Source organism: Phascolarctos cinereus, unplaced genomic scaffold, assembly GCF_003287225.1.
Source record: "Phascolarctos cinereus isolate Bilbo 61053 unplaced genomic scaffold, phaCin_HiC Scaffold_8;HRSCAF=390, whole genome shotgun sequence".
In the NCBI taxonomy this organism is placed as follows: domain Eukaryota; kingdom Metazoa; phylum Chordata; class Mammalia; order Diprotodontia; family Phascolarctidae; genus Phascolarctos; species Phascolarctos cinereus.
This window is the reverse complement of record NW_027556291.1, coordinates 70,435,810-70,451,536: the sequence shown is the minus strand read 5'-3', so window position 1 is coordinate 70,451,536 and position 15,727 is coordinate 70,435,810. Positions and strand designations below refer to the sequence as shown.

At 47.8% G+C, this 15,727-nt stretch overlaps 1 protein-coding gene across 1 annotated transcript; it reads left to right on the top strand.

The window, feature by feature from the left end:
- Window positions 1–13,152: 13,152 nt before the first annotated feature.
- On the top strand, window positions 13,153–15,490 carry LOC110201542 (G-protein coupled receptor 12-like). Its single transcript, XM_020977282.2, has one exon. The coding sequence runs from the start codon at window positions 13,153–13,155 to the stop codon at window positions 14,269–14,271; it is 1,119 nt and encodes a 372-aa protein (XP_020832941.1). The 3' UTR covers window positions 14,272–15,490.
- The last annotated feature ends 237 nt before the right edge of the window (window positions 15,491–15,727 follow it).

The window sequence follows — 15,727 nt, the reverse complement described above, 5'->3', positions numbered from 1 at the left end:
GGAATGATCTGGATGCAAAAAGGCTGAGGGTGAAGTAACAAAGGAGACAAGGAGACCAAGTGTTAGAGGGACATTTCAGGACCTGGAGGGTGTAGAGATAACTTCTGGCTCTGTGTGACAGTGGGCAAGTCACTTGTCTTCTGGGGGCCCCTTTCTCCCTATCTGTAAAATCAGACGGCTGGCCTAGATGATTCCAAAGGTGCTGGTCAGCTCCAAATCTTACAATCTGTGATAATTTGAAGGTTGGGGGAATGATAGAAGGCTTTAGCAAGGGGAGAGCACCTCAGTAGGACCTTGGGTGACCTATCAATGAGGATTGCCTTCAGGGCACAGGGAGCAGTGAAGAGAGGACAGAGACAAACTCAGATGGCTTAGAGCTGGAAAGGACCTTCCAGGTCATCTAGTCTGACCTCTTCTTTTATAGACAAATAAAAAGGCCTAGATTAGGGGGAGAGGACCTTAGACTATAGAGTATAGACTTCAATACTCTACAGTCAAATGTGCCTTACAGCTCTGATATTCTCTGTTTTAATGTCCTTGCTAGCTCTGGTATTTTATATTCCAAGGCTCCACCCTATGATTATAAAAAGATCTAATACACATCGAGTGGCCATCCCACAGAATTCCTGAGGGCCAATGTGCAAACAACCTCTGCAACACTGAAAACTTCTCCAGGGAGAAGTTGGAAGATGAATAACAAACGCTCACAATTCAATTCCTCCCGGAGGCAACTCCTTCATTGAGTCTGAGCCAACCTGTTTCTGAGAATGAGCCCAGTTTTACTTTTTTTTTTCATTGATAAATTTTATTGAGACTTCCATTGACAGATCCATCCAAATATACCAATAGGAATTAAAGAAAGATAATGAAAGCATAATCTGAAAAACAACGAAAACAAAATAACAGATTCACAAAGAAAACCAGAGAATAAGGAAAACAAAATTTTCCCTCCTCCCCAAACTACCCATAAGCAATTAAGCAAAACACAAATAAATGGCTGTAGATGAGTACAGCTGTGTTCTGTAGTTAGTTGCCAACTGAGGAAAGAAACCATAGCGGTACACTCACATCTTCTAAAATTGTGTTTAATGTTTCATTTTCAACATCACAATCACTCCCCAGTAGTTTCCCCAAAGGTCCCACCCTTATTAAAACAAAGTTTAAAAGTTAAGACAAACTGACCGATACAGTAACTGCAACTGACAGGCTATGTAGCATTCTACAACTGTAGACTATCACCTCTGAACTGAGGAGAAGGATGCAAGTTCTCAGAACCAGGACTGAGTATTCAGGAGAATTAACTTGAACAAACTAGCGTCACCCTTGTCCATTTATTGTGCTAGGAGTGGCTCTGTCTGGGGCTGATTTTCCTTTGCATTTAGAAATGTGTAAAGTCAATACTTGTTCTCTCTCTTTCTCTCTTTCTCTCTCTTTCTTATCTCTCTCTCCATCCTTCTCCTGCCTCTTTCTCCCTCTTTTCTCTCTCTCTCTCTTACTCTCTCCCCCTCTCTTTTTTTCTCTATTTTCTTCTGTCTTTTTTACTCCATGTCACTTCATGAGTCTTCCTATGTTCCTTCGTTATTCTCAAAGTTTGTTTTATCATTCCTTACAGCATAATAATATTCCATTGTGTTCGTGTTGTTGTTCACTCATTTTTCAGTTGTACTGGGCTCTATGTGACTCTTTTTGGGGTTTTCTTGGCAAAGATACTAGAATGGTTTGCCATTTCTTTCTCCAGTTTGTTTTATAGATGAGGAAACTGAGGCAAATAGGGTACTGTGACTTGCCCAGAATCACACAGCTAGTAAGGGTCTGAGGCCAGATTGGAACTCAGGTCTTCCTAACGCCAGGCCCAGCACTCTATCCACCAAGCTGCCCTATGTTTGATTTAGCCTTTTGCCAGTTGATGACCACAGTCTGCTTCTAACTTCTCGTTCTGACAAATAGCCCTCCTGGTAATCTTTTTGTACAGATGAACTCTTTTATTTTGTCACAACTATAAACTGAGAAGTAGGGTTTCAAGGTCAAACTTTGAGAATACAAAGAAATGTAGGAACACTTATGAAGTGACATGGAGTAAAAAAGACAGAAGAAAACAGAGGAAAAAAGAAAGAGAGAGAGAGAATAAGAGGGAGAGAGAGAGAACATTTTGGTAACTTCTTTTTTGTATGATTTCATATTGCTTTCCCAAATGGCCAAATCCAATTCTAGGATAATTAGCTGTGAATTAACCATGAGCCTGGGTTGCTACCACTCAACCCTGGTGGAAGTGGAATATGACCAAAGAGAAGATCTAAAGATGGCCATGGGGCAGAAAAGAGGGAGAGATCACTGCATATGAGCAGTATCTTGGAAGGCTTCCTGGATGAAGAAATGGTAAAATGGAGGAAGAGTGTATTGCCAGAGGGCTGTATTGCCAATATCCAAACTCGAGTCTGCATTAGCCCAATGCTTCTTGTTTACCAGAAAAGGACAAATATCCTGACAGAGCTTCTATATTCTCTGTAACTTTCCATGGAAAGAATGCTGGCTTTGGAGTGAGAATATAATAAAAAAAAAATAGCCAGCATTTCTATAGTTCTATCAAGTTTGCCCAGTGTTTTACATGTTATCTCATTTGACCCTCACAACGACTAGGGAGGTAGGTGCTATTATCACCCCCATTTTACAGTTAAAGAAACAGAGGCAAAGTGACTTGCCCAAAGTCTCACAGCTACTAAGTGTCTGAAGCCAGATTTGAACTGAGGTCTTTCTCTTCTGTTTGTTTTTAATTAATTTATTTATTTTTAGTGTTCAACATCCACTTCCATGAGATTTTGAGTTCCAAATTTTCTTCTCCTCCTCCCTCCCCTCCCTCCACCCCAAGACAGCATGCAATCTGATATAGGCTCTATATATACATTCATATTAAACATATTTTTACATTAGTCATGCTGTAAAGAAGAATTAGAACCAATGGGAGGAACCACGAGAAAGAAGAAACAAAACAAAACAAAAAAGCAAATAGTATGCTTCGATCTGCATTCAGACTCCATGATTCCTTTTATGGATGTGGATAATATTTTCCATCAGGAATCTTTTGGAATTGTCTTAGATCCTTACATTGCTAAGAAGAGGTAAGTCTATCAAAGTTAGTCATCACACAATGTTGCTGTTACTGTGTACAACGTTCTCCTGGTTCTGCTCACTTCACTTAGCATCAGTTCATATAAGTCTTTCCAGGTTTTTCTGAAGTCTGACTGTTCATCATTTCTTATGGAACAATAGTATTCCATTACCTTCATATACCACAACTTGGTCAGCCATTCCCCAGTTGATGGACATCCCTTCAATTTCCAATTCTTTACTACCACAAACAAGAGCTGCTATGAATGTTTTTGTACATGTGGGTCCTTTTTTATGATCTCTTTGGGATACAGACTTAGCAGTGCTATTGCTGGATCAAAGGGTATGCACAGTTTTATAGCCCTTTGCACATAGTTCCAAATTGTTTTCTGGAATGGTTGGATCGAACTGAGATCTTTCTAACTCCAGGTCACTCTACCCATTGAAGCCAAGCTGCCTTTCAAATCCCTGCTCTGTCACTAACTAGCTATGTGACCTAAGGCAAGTCACTTTCTCTCCCTGGCCTTCAGTTTCCTCCTCTATAAAGTATATGGTTTGGACTGGGGGACTTCTTTAGAAAGTCCCAGCTCCAAATCTGTGAATCAATGAAGCAGCCCCAAAGTCTGTCCTGAGGACTGGGTTCAGCTTTGAGCACTGGCCCCAATTCCTGCCTGGACTAGTCCTTTGCATTAGGCCTTAGGGGATACAGAGAATTTTGACAGGTGGGGATGGAGGAGGGCATTCCAAATAACAACAATTCATACTTACATAGTGTTATTCTGAACAACAATCCTATTAAAAGGGTAGTGTTAGGTATTAATGATCCCATCTTATAGATGAAGAAACTGAAGTACAGAGATAAGGAGTGACTTGTCCAAGGTCACACAGCTGGTAAGCATCAGAAATGGAATTCCAACCCAGGTCACTCTCCATATGGGAAGAATAACTTGGGCTAACCTAATGGGAGCTGGCTGAATGGAGAGTCTATCTACAGATATTTCAGGCATCATACAGAGGTTGCCCTCCAAAGTCCCTTATAATTCTGTGGTTCTAGGACTCTATGATCCTACAGCCAGGAACCCAGAGCACTTCTTTTCCTTTTTGGAATTGGGTCCAAAGGTGGGAGAGCCATGAGCACAGTGCCAGTGCCAATGCCCTACCCTGCCATTCTTACAACAAACTGGCCATTTTGCCCTCTGAAGGAATTATGGGCCAATATGGTCTGCTACTCATAATCAAGAGCTTTAGCCTCCCCTCCAGGCTGGTGAACTCCAAGCAGCCAGGACCCAATCAACCCTCAGGGAGCTCACAGAGGAGACATTTCCAAAGGAGGTTGCTTGGCCTTGGTTTTCAGTAGTTTGAAATATTTAGAAAAAGGGAGCAACTCCAGACTACTCCAGGTGAGTTGTCTCCTGGGCAAGTTATTCCGTCTTTATGAGCCTCAATTTCCTCAGCTACAGTATAATAACCCCCATTTCTAGAGTACTTTAGAGTTCACAAAGGGCTTTCCTTATTGCCCTGCTATGAGGTAAGAAAAACAGCATTACAGTCTCTAATCTACAAATAAGAAAATTGAGGCCCAGACAGGTTAAGTAACTTGCCCAGGGTCACACAGCTGAGTGTCAACCCCATTCCATTATCCACGTTCTAAGGTCTTTTCCAGAACATTTTTAAATTCTACACTCTAAGGGCCACCATGGTTCAACCATTTTCTGTTCCAAAGTCCCTTCTAGCTCTGATGACCTACATTCTAGGTTTCTGTTTGGTTGTAACAATATCTGTTGAATAGTCTGAAGCCCCTTTTGTCTCTGACATGCCATGCTCTCTGTTCTGTCTCTTTCTCATGCTAACACTCCATACTCTGAGGTTCCTTCCATTCCTGAAATTTTATGTTCTACATTCAGAGCTGCCCAGCTCTGAACTTGCTGAAACCATGTATCTATGTCTTGACACCAGCCATTTTCCCATCATGCCCCCATTGGGCCACTCAGGACCATGAAGCCTCATCTTTTCTATTTCTGCCCTATGTTGAGCCTCCCTCCTCCTCCGTTTCTCCATCATTCTCTGAGAACTATAATCAAAATCAGCATTACTGCTGCTTCTAGAAGGAGTGGTCAATAGACTGCTCTATTCTTGCACTCATTACCTCCATGAGTCCCCAAACCAAAAACACCCCTCTCTGGCCAGCAATCCCCTCTGTGTGTTTTCTCCCCCTATTATAATGTAAGCTTCCTGAGAACAAGGACTGTCACATTTTTATATTTTATCCCCACTACCTAACACACTGTTTGGCACATAGTAAGTGCTAAATAAATGCACACACACACCCCTAAGTTGACGTAGTCACAGAAGGCACCAACTTCACAGGGTTTTTGTGAGGATTAAATGAGATAATATTTATATTAACACTTAACGCAGTGTCTGGTACTTAGTAGGCTTTTAATAAATATTTGTTCCCTTCCTTTCCTAATCCAGTGCCCATATAAGGAGGGAAGGAGGAGAGACAGAGAGAGAGAAAGAGAGAGAGAGAGAGAGAGAGAGAGAGAGAGAGAGAGAGAGAGAGAGAGAGAGAGAGAGAGAGAGGTGGGGAGCAAAGAAAGCTCCCTCTCATTGTTTTTGGATGGGTCAGGAAGGAAAGACTTGGCTTCGATTGGACGAGTAAGTGAGATTGTGGTAGGGCCCTTTGGCTGGAGAGGCAAGACAGGAGAGAAAGAAGAAAAGGATGGAAGGGAAGAAGGATGGAGCAATTGGTGCAGACTTTGTCATGCAGGTGCTATAGCTCTAAAAGCTGCCCAGAAGTCTTGATATATGTGTGGAAGGGCATGCCTCTAAGACTCTTTCAGCTGGCTGTATCTGGATCTTAAAAGGCCAGAAACAGTTAGACACATAAAAGCTGCAATAATCTTGCCTTCTGGGCCTGATCCAGAGCCTTTTCTTCATCCACTCATCTCTACTGGAAAACAGAAGACTAGGGAACTCAGAGCCCTAGAGCTATTTGGTAGTTCTTTTGGCAAATAACCAGGGCCCGATATATGGTCAACATTTCATAGATTAAAATTGGCTGGTGGATGGGATGCTCTCCATTGAGTTAGTGAGGTCTCTGACAGACAGACCAATGCTTCCTGCCCAGGAAGAGGATTCCCAAACATAGACTAAATCTGAGAGCACTGGCCAAGTGGGCTGAGCCTACTCTGTTCGGGTGAGCTTGGCCCCAGTGTCTGTGAATCTCCTGCTCTGGACTTTAGAAGCCAAGACTTGGAAGGAACAAGAGAAGAGAGCCTAAAAGAGGGAAGACTTTTTGAAGGTCCCCAACAAAGGTTTCTGCCCTTTTGGAGGAGTAGAAAAACCCAAGAAGGCAGAGCCAAGGGTTGCAGCAAAATCAGGAGCTGAAGCCTGCAGAGGCTACGTCAGGCTGAGCAGCATCTAGCAGGGTGTCTGGTGGAGGCATGGACCCAGCTAAGCAATAATCGAAGTTGCCCAAGAGACCAGTGGGGAGCAGCCCCAGGGGCTCAGTGCAGTGGCATCATTGGAACAACCTGCCTCCCCTCTCCCCTTCCCCCAGCATCTGAGGTGAGGAAAGTTGCCCCTCCATACGTGTTCCTTGGCCATGATTCCTCTCCTAGTGAGGCTCCTCCATGCAAGCTCCCTTGCCCCACATGTTCCCTGTCTACACCCCTCCATGTGTGCCCCAGTTAGGGGTCTTCTCTACTTGTGTGCCTCTCCACATATATTGCCTCCCTGTATCCACCCCTCCCACTGATGTGTGTACTTGTGGGAGAGTACAGGATGATGGGAAGAAATGCCTTCTTGCCATAATGTTCTTATGCCAGAAAGGACTATGCCCCCACCCCGCCGCATCCCACTGAATCTACATCTTTTCTTCCCTACCGAACCCACTCATTGCAACCAGTAGCCGCTCAGAAATATTTTCCTTTCCATAGAACCCATCTCAAGAGGGATATCCTAGCCCAGAGGACAGTGTGGGCCAGTTGGAGAGAGCATAAACTCAGGTCCAAGTCTCAAACCTGCCATTAACTAGCTGGGTGGCCTTGGACAAGGAATTTCCCCTCTCTAGACCTCAGTTTCCTTCTAATAAGAAGATTGTGCTGACAGGTCTCTCAGATCCCTCCCAGCCTTAATATACTTTAGTCTCGGTTCAAAGGTCCTCAAAGCCTATATATCTCCATCCCAGAATAAGCTGGACTAGGGCCAGAGTTCACTCGCTATATGGTCATTCTGACTCTCTTTACAGAGGCTGGAGAGGAGAAATTCTGGTAAGAGGAGTGCCTGTGGTGTGCATGTGTGTGTGTGCCTGTTTACAAATGCATCAATTATATATTATATGTACTCATGTGGTCTTATTGGGGTGTATATATGGTTAGGTATATTTAATAGCTGTGTATCCATGGAAACGTGCATCTGGAAGTGTGCATGCCATGGGCAACTGCATATGAGCATATATATATATATGTATGTATATATATGTGTGTGTTCATATGTATATGCAAGTAATAATAATAAGTAATAAAATAATAATAAATAATAAATTTAGCTAACAAAGTATTGTCCTCCACAAATCCCTGTGAAGTAGAGAGTAAGAATATTATTATCTTCACTTTACCAAAGAGTAAGGCTCTGAGGGCGTAATGGGATCGTTGGATTTTTTGTTTTGGTTTTGTTTTTAGATATTTGGGATTAAGTGACTTGCCCAGGGTCACACAGCTAGTAAGTGTCAAGTGTTTGGTCTGAGGTCAGATTTGAATTCAGGTCCTCCTGACTTCAGGGCTGGTGCCCTGTCCACTGTGCCACCTAGCTGCCCTGGGATCATTGGATTTTGAGCTGAAAGTGTCCTTAGAAATCATCTTGACCAGTGATCTCCAAACATTTTTTATCTCATACACCCCAAGTATAAAATTTCTGAGCATTTACCTCAAATACGTGTATATTTTCTTATTAACAAATTATATGCAAAATAGTAATAGTTAACATTGATATAGTGCTTTCTGGGTTGCATATACACTTTACATGTAATCATGAGTTTGATCCTGACAACAACCCTGTTAGATAGGTACTATAATTATCTCCATTTTACAAATGAGGAAACTTAGGCTGAAAGAGTGACTTGCTCAGGATAACACAGCAAAAAAGCATCTGAGGCAGGATTTGAATTTTGGTCTTCCTGACTCTTGATCTTACTATTTGTCCATTATGCCATGTGTGATTTTTACTAATAATTATTTATGTTATAAAACTCACAAAAATAGATACTTTAAACGGATGAGATAAACATGAAATAAAATTTTATCTTACAGATAATAGGGAACCACTGGAATTTGTTAAGTAAGAGAGTGATCCAGCCAGACTTGAGCTTTTGGAAAATCGCTTTAGCAGCTGTATGGTGGATGAATTGGAGGAGGAAGAGATGTGAGACCGGGAGTGTAATTAAAAAGTGATCGCGATAGTCCAGGTGAGAGGTGATGAGAGTCTGAACTAAGGGAGCGATTGTGTGAGTAGAGAGAAGGAGATGGCTGAGGGAGATGCTGTGGAGGTAGAAAGGATGCGATGCGACAAGTGACTGGAGAAGTAGGGAGAGGGAGTGCGGAAAGGAAGCTACCTCTGAGGTTGGGAGCCTGGCTGACATGAAGGGTGCTTGAATTCTCAACAGTAATAGGGAAGTTTGGAAAAGAGAGGATTTTGCTAAGCAGATTGAGACCCATCTATGTATGTGCTTCCAGTGAGGCTCACTGTCCTAACGAAAAAGGGGGCGGCAGGGGGCTTCATTACCCTTGAAAGCCCAGCCTGCCCTCCTGGGGCACCTGCACAGTTCCAGGGGATCTGGAAAGCTGGGGATGGTAGGGGTGGGGATGAAGAAGAGGGCCAGGATCGTGGGGTGGGGGGAAAGGGAAAGGATTTTCCCAGTAGCTGTTGCTGTGGGTGACCAGGGAGTGGTTAGGTTATAACTGCATTGCTAGGCGGAGGCTGGGCTCAGAAAAAAAGGGTGGGGGGAAGGCAGGAACTAGCACAGCGGAAGGAGGGGGTAAAGTAGGGGATTGTTGGAAGATATGGGTAGGTGTGGTTGGGTTGGAGACAAGCCTCATGATTGGCTATTGTAGGCAGGGTGGGCTACGACCCCTCATTCCACCCTCTGATTGGTTGATCACTCCCCTATATACACACACACACACACACACACACACACACACACACACACACACACACACACCCACCCTCTCATTTTTCAGAGAAGGAACTGAGGACCACAGAATTGGAATGACTTGCTCAGGGTCCCACACCTAGTAAAGTGTCAGATGGAGTCTTTGGATTCATCATCCAGAGCCTTTCTCACACACACACACACACACACACACACACACACACACACACACACCGTTGGCTATGCAAAAGAAGTTTCCAGAACCCTTGCTCTAGGCTGATCACCCAGAGCCAGCTATGCTCACGTATAATTCACATACCGGTGATGTAGTGCTTGTGAGGAGTAAGCCAGGTGTGGATGGAAGGGGGGGGGGGAGGCAGCCACAGCCTTGGCCCTGGCCCAGAGGGCCACTCAGGAGTTGACAGCAATTTTAGAGCTCTAGACTGGCTCTGCCCTCCTGCAGTAATTACCCTGGCTGGAGATGAAGTGAGTGGCTTGTACTGGCCCCTGGTAAGAAGGTCCCCTCAACATCCTTCCCCTGTAAGGCTTCTCATCCTCCATAGGCAATCACAGAAACTCAGAGTTGAATTGACCTCAGAGGGTAGCTAGTGAAATCCCTACCGGAGCAAGAATTCCCTTTGCAACTGCTCCCAACAAGTGAAGGACTAGATTAAATGGAAAGAGCATTGGGCATAAAGTCAGAAACATGGGTTCAAGCCCCAAGTCTGTCACAAATTCATGTTGTAAGTTGCTTTTCCTCTTTGGTCTTCAGTTTCTTCTTCTGTAAAATGTGGGGTGGGGGTTGACTAGGTGATGTCCCTGTCAGGTCTGACAATTCTTTTTTCAGTCATCCAACCTGTTGAAAAGTGTATTTCACTTTATATACAGTTCAATTGTCTTGGCAGATTATATTTATGTAAGTCATGGCCCAGACTGGGTCCAGTGTTGTTTTGTTATTGTTGTTCTTGAATCATTTCAGTCATATCCCACTTTTTGTGATCCCATTTGGGATTTTCCTGGCAAAGATATGGAGTGGTTTGCCACTTCCTTCTCTGGCTCATTTTAGAGATGAGGAAACTGAGGCAAACAGGGTTAAGTGGCTTACCCAGGGTCACAGCTAGGAAGGGTCTGAAGCCAGATTTGAACTCACAAAGACAAATCTTCCTGACTTCGTGCCCCATTCTATCCATTTTGATATCTAACTGCTTCCTATGTTGTGGGCAGCCCATTGGGCAGTGGATAGAGTGTTGGCCCTGGAGTCAAGAAGACTCAATTTCCTTCATTCAAAGCTAGCCTCAAATACTTCTTAGCTGTGTGATTCTGGGCAAGTTACTTAAACCTGCTTGCCTCAGTTTCCTCATCTGTAAAATGAGCTGGAGAAGGAAATGGCAAAACCACTCCAGTATCTGCCAAGAAAACCCCAAATGGGGTCACAAAGAGTCAGACATGACCGCAATAACTGTGGGCAGCCCTGAAAACACACATATTCTCTTTGGCTCATGCCCCCCACTGGCCTCTGGGAAATCTTGGAATGCTGCTCAAATATGACTTGCATCTAGGTCTCCACAGATGTGAGTAAAAGGGTCCCCACCTCAAGGTATCAGTGTATATCAGCTATAAGACAGCTTTTATTCCACCCAATAGAAAATAATAAAACCCATAAATCAACTTCCCACACTGACTCCGAGCCAACATCCCCCAACCCCTAGCTCAGCCAAGCAGAGAGGAAGTCTGATCCTTCCATGTGGCCGTGGGTCAGCTCTTTGTTGGATCCCACCTGACTCTGGATCCCCTAATTATAAGCGCACATCTTGGTGGACCTAAACAGCCTCCTCAGAGGACTTGGCAGATCCCAAGATTGTAGAGTCTGAGCTGCAAGGGATTTTAGAGGCCAGCCTCCCCATTTGAAAGATGAGAAAAAGGAGGCCCAGAAAAGTAAAGCGATCTGCCCAAGGTTGCACAGTAGCAGAACAGGATCTGGACTCAGGTCTACTGAGTCCAAATGCAAAGCTCAGTGCCCTAATCTATGTTGCCTCATGAGAAAAGGAGCTAAGCATAGATTCAAAGCCAGGTTGCCTGACTCCCAAACCAGTTTTCTTTCCTTTCCACTCCGTTATCCCTCCCTCCCCTTCGCCCCCGAACAGAATCCAAGAGTCCCTGGAGCGAGTGGGGAGGGATGAGGAGGTACAGCGGAAGGGGGAGTGGAGAGGGGGCTGCTCAGCTTCTTTGTGAAGGGATGGAGAGGGGAGGGGGGATGTGCGAGAGCCTCCTTGTTATTCTGTTCCCACCTCCTTTGCTCCGCAGGCTTTAGAGCCCATCATGAATATAAGAGAACATTTTGACGTCAGCAGTGAGCTTTATCAGCAGACCCAATAGGGTAAGAATATTAAGTGCGAGTCAATACCATAGCTTTATTAGCAGCCTTCACCACGGAGTAGGGCTTCAGATCCGGAGACTGGTCAGAGGAAGAGGAAGGAGCAGCAGTCTTCAAAGGCTCCGCTGAGCCTTGATCGCTGGGACCGGACCAGCCGGTCAAGCCGGCCCAAGTAAGAGATGGGTGTTGCATGACTCCAGACTGGGCGCGGGTCGGAATGGGCAGGGGCAGAGGGCGGCAGGGAATGGAAAAATCAGGGGCAATGGAATGGAGGGCAAGGGGCGTGGGAGGCAGTGGTTGGGCATCGGGGAATGTTGGGTCTGGGATGAGTAGGGGAGCCTCTGTCCATGGTCCCGATCGGGGCTGGACGGAGGCTGAGGCTGGGGCTGGGGCTGGGATTGGGAGGAACAGTGGAGGGCACGTCCTTTTTTCCCCCAAGGAACAGCTATGGGTGGCTGCAGAGCATTTGCCTCCTCCGCGAGCCCTGAGGCACCTTAGCCGCAGGTTGCCACCGAGCTAAGGGCACAGCGCTGGGGGCAGGCTGGGCTGAGGTCCCAGGGATCGCTAGAGAGGAGAAGGGAGCCTAGCTTGGCTCCGCGCAGAGCGCAGCGCCCAGGCTGGGTGTCTTTGCAGCGGCTGCAGCGGTGTCCAGGGAAATGTTGCACCAAACACACACGGGCGCGCGCGCGCCACACACACACACACACACACACACACACACACACACACACCGCCGCCAACATCACCACCACCACCAAAACCCCTAAAACCAAAGTGATCTACTGAGTCCGGACTTTTCCCTCAAGCACGTATTTGAGGGGCGGCTCTCAGCGGGGAAGCTAGCCTTCAGGGTGTTCAGGAGGCAGAAACCAAGAATTCAGACAGAAAGACCCCCTCGGGGTTCTGAAACTAGGGGCGGGGGTGGAGGAGGGGTCCAAAAACAATTGTGGGGTCAAACACACCCACACACATAGAGGATGAAGACAGATGTAAAAAGGGCTGATTCTCACCTAGGGACTTAGGAAATTGACAGAAAGACACCCTGATGCACTGAGGAGGGCGAGAAAGACACAAGCCCTGGGACATTAGATTGGGGTGGATAGACAGAAGGACACTCTGGGGCCTTAGAGAGGTAGACAGAAAGCACCCGAAGGCACAGAGAGACCTCGAGGAAGAACAGACAGAAAGACAACCTGAGGCTTAGAAAGAACAGGAAGTGCAGTATTGTGAGGCTTAGAGACACTGGCAGACAGTCCCCCTGGATCTTCAAAACATCGACCACCAGACAAACACAGAGAGATTGGTTCATCTCCGACTCTGCCAAACCGTGGCGCCCCCGAGAGTCATGGGTGGGGCGGTCAGCTTCGGGGCCCTTCTATCTCCCCCCACCCCAAATTCCCAGAGTCCAGAGGTTGCATTGCTTTCCCCCTGCTCTTGTTCCTTTCCCGCTCTTCTTGCCCCGCCCCTCAGCTCCAGCCCCTGATCCCACTTTTTCCTTTCTGCCTTCCTTTCCACAGAAATGGTCCCCCCACCGACGCAGTCGCCTCTCGAGTCGCCCCTCGACCTCTTGCTCCATACCTCAGCCTCCACCGGCTCCAGCCCTAGCCCAGGCACCAGTCCCAGCACCGCCACGGATGCCTCACCTCCCCCACCGCCAGATGGCAGTCCCTGGCCCCCCAACGGCTCCTGGCCGATGGGCCGTGGCAGGGGTCTGGGAGGTGGCGAGGGGGTGAGCCCGTGGGACATCGCACTGTGCGCAGCAGGCACAGTCATGGCCTGCGAGAACGCCCTGGTGCTGGCCGTGCTCTGTTGCACTCCCAGCCTTCGGGCTCCCACTTTTATGCTTATAGGTAGCCTCGCCCTGGCCGACCTGCTCGCTGGCGTGGGCCTGGTGGCCAACTTCGTTGTCAGATGCGTGATGGATCCGGTGAGCGACGCTGTAGCCCTGTGTTTGGCCGGCTTGCTGCTGTCCGCCTTTTCGGCCTCTGCTTGTAGTCTGCTGGCCATCACGGTGGATCGATACCTGTCCCTGTACAACGCTCTCACCTACCAGGCCGAACGCACTCTGCCCTTCACCTGTGGTCTCCTGGCGGCTCTCTGGCTCACCTGTCTCGGCATTGGTGCTCTTCCCGCTATGGGTTGGCATTGCCTGGACACCCCTGACAACTGCAGCGTTCTGAGCCCCCTGACCAAGGATCAGGCGGCCGGGCTGTCTGTCTCCTATCTGTTCCTCTTTTCCTTTATCCTGCATCTCTACCTGCAGATCTGCCGGGTCGCCTTCCGCCACGCGCAGCAGATCGCTGTCCAGCGCCACATTGTCAACAATGCTGGCTCTCCCATGCCGTCCGCCTTCTGCCTGATGTCCAGCACTCGCAAGGGCGTGTCCACTCTCTCGCTGATCCTGGCCACCTTCGCCTTCTGCTGGGTGCCCTTGGCCGTCTACGCGATGGTGGCTGACCCTACCTATCCGCAGGTCTACACCTACTACCTGGCGCTGCCAGCCGCCTGCCACTCGGCCATTAACCCGGTGGTCTACGGCTTTCGCAACCCTGAGATTCAGAGGTCTCTGTCGGTTGCCTACACCACCTATTTGCGCTCCCTCTTCTCCCGACCTCGCGCTGCCTCCAGCAACGTCTGAGGCTCTGGGCGAGGGAGTGGGGCGAGGGTCCGGGAGGAGAGGTTGAGGAGTGTCGAGGTGGGGGCTGAGGAATGAGTGGAGTGGACGAGCCCAGGGCTTCTCGGCTGAGAGGTCCTGGGCCAGAGGAGGGGCAGGGAACACCGAAGGGGAAGGGTCCGTGTGAGGACAGAGCAAAATGGGGAAAGTTGGAGTGGGAGGCCCCTTCCGGGGTAGAATTGCCCCCTCGTGATGGAATCAGCCTCTGGCCTTTCGCCCCCTGACCTTGCTGCCTCCCTCCCGGGGTGCAAGGCTTCCCCCCCAATTCAGCTCCATGCTTATCCGCTCCAACTCGGAAGCGGTTTCACGCTGGCTGCTCTGTGCGCATTTGTGCGTGTTTGTACGTGTTTGTGCCTATGTGCTGGTGGAAGCAGAAGCACTATCCCAAAAATTCTTCAATTCGAGGCGGGGGCTTGGGGAGATGTCCCCTCAGCCTTCCAAGGAACCCTAGGCTTGGAAGAGGGAAAGAACAGGATCTCCTGGGGGAAGGTGAGGGTTGGGTTCCTCAACTGGAAATGAGGGAGGCTTCTCCCTTGACGTGCCCCGCTCTCTCCCTCCCCCCCCAGACCCTATTGCCTACTTCCCTTCCCCAATCCAAGATGGGCATTCTGCCCCCAAGCACCTCTGGAGCGCTGTGTTTCAGCACCAGCAAGCATGGAGAGCTCCCGGCTGGGAGAAGTCTTGAGTTCTACAAAGCAAGTCACCTGGGGAGGCTGCAGGCTTGCTTCCTCCCTCTCAGGAAGAGTGTGGAGTCTCTGGAGGACTCGAAATGGGAGGAAAAAAAAAAAGACCTTTGCGTCGTTGTCACTTTGGCTTTAAATTGTCATTCCAGAGGTGGCTGACTCCCCTACTCCCAATCTTTGTAGAGTTTGCAATGCACTTTGGAAGACCCTCTCCTTCCTGGCAAAGGGAATCGAGTGACCATTAGAGAAGCACAAGTCTTGTCCCACCTCCCAGGTTCAGAGGGAGCTACCTCCCCACTGTCCCTGCCCATGAAAGTATCAGACTCTCGTTGGGGGGGTGGGAATTTAAGTGTCTACAGACAGTAGATGTGGGAGCCAGGAAGGGACAGAGGAGGGTTCAAGAATGGATGTTCAGAACTCAGTCGGCCCTTCCCCTGCTATTTCCACCTGTGTATCTCGCAATGTGTCTATAGTAAATTCTTAAGGGGACTGGGGTTGCTTGCTCTCCCATCTTGTGCTGGGTTGTGGTGCAAAATAAAAAGTCTTACCTGCAAATCAATTCTATTTGTTGTATGTGTTGTTTTTTTTTCTCGCGGCAAGGGCAGGCTGGGTGGATGATGGTCATTCATTCCCACTAGGAAGCAGGGAGGGAGAGGGGTGAGGGAAGGTCTTGCCAGATTGGGGAATGAAAAATAAAACAAACCACGAATGACCGAACAAGGGCAGCATGCCCAAAG

Excerpts from the sequence above, each read along its gene's own strand:
- LOC110201542 (XM_020977282.2), top strand. The coding sequence starts at position 13,153 with ATGGTCCCCCCACCGACGCAGTCGCCTCTCGAGTCGCCCCTCGACCTC.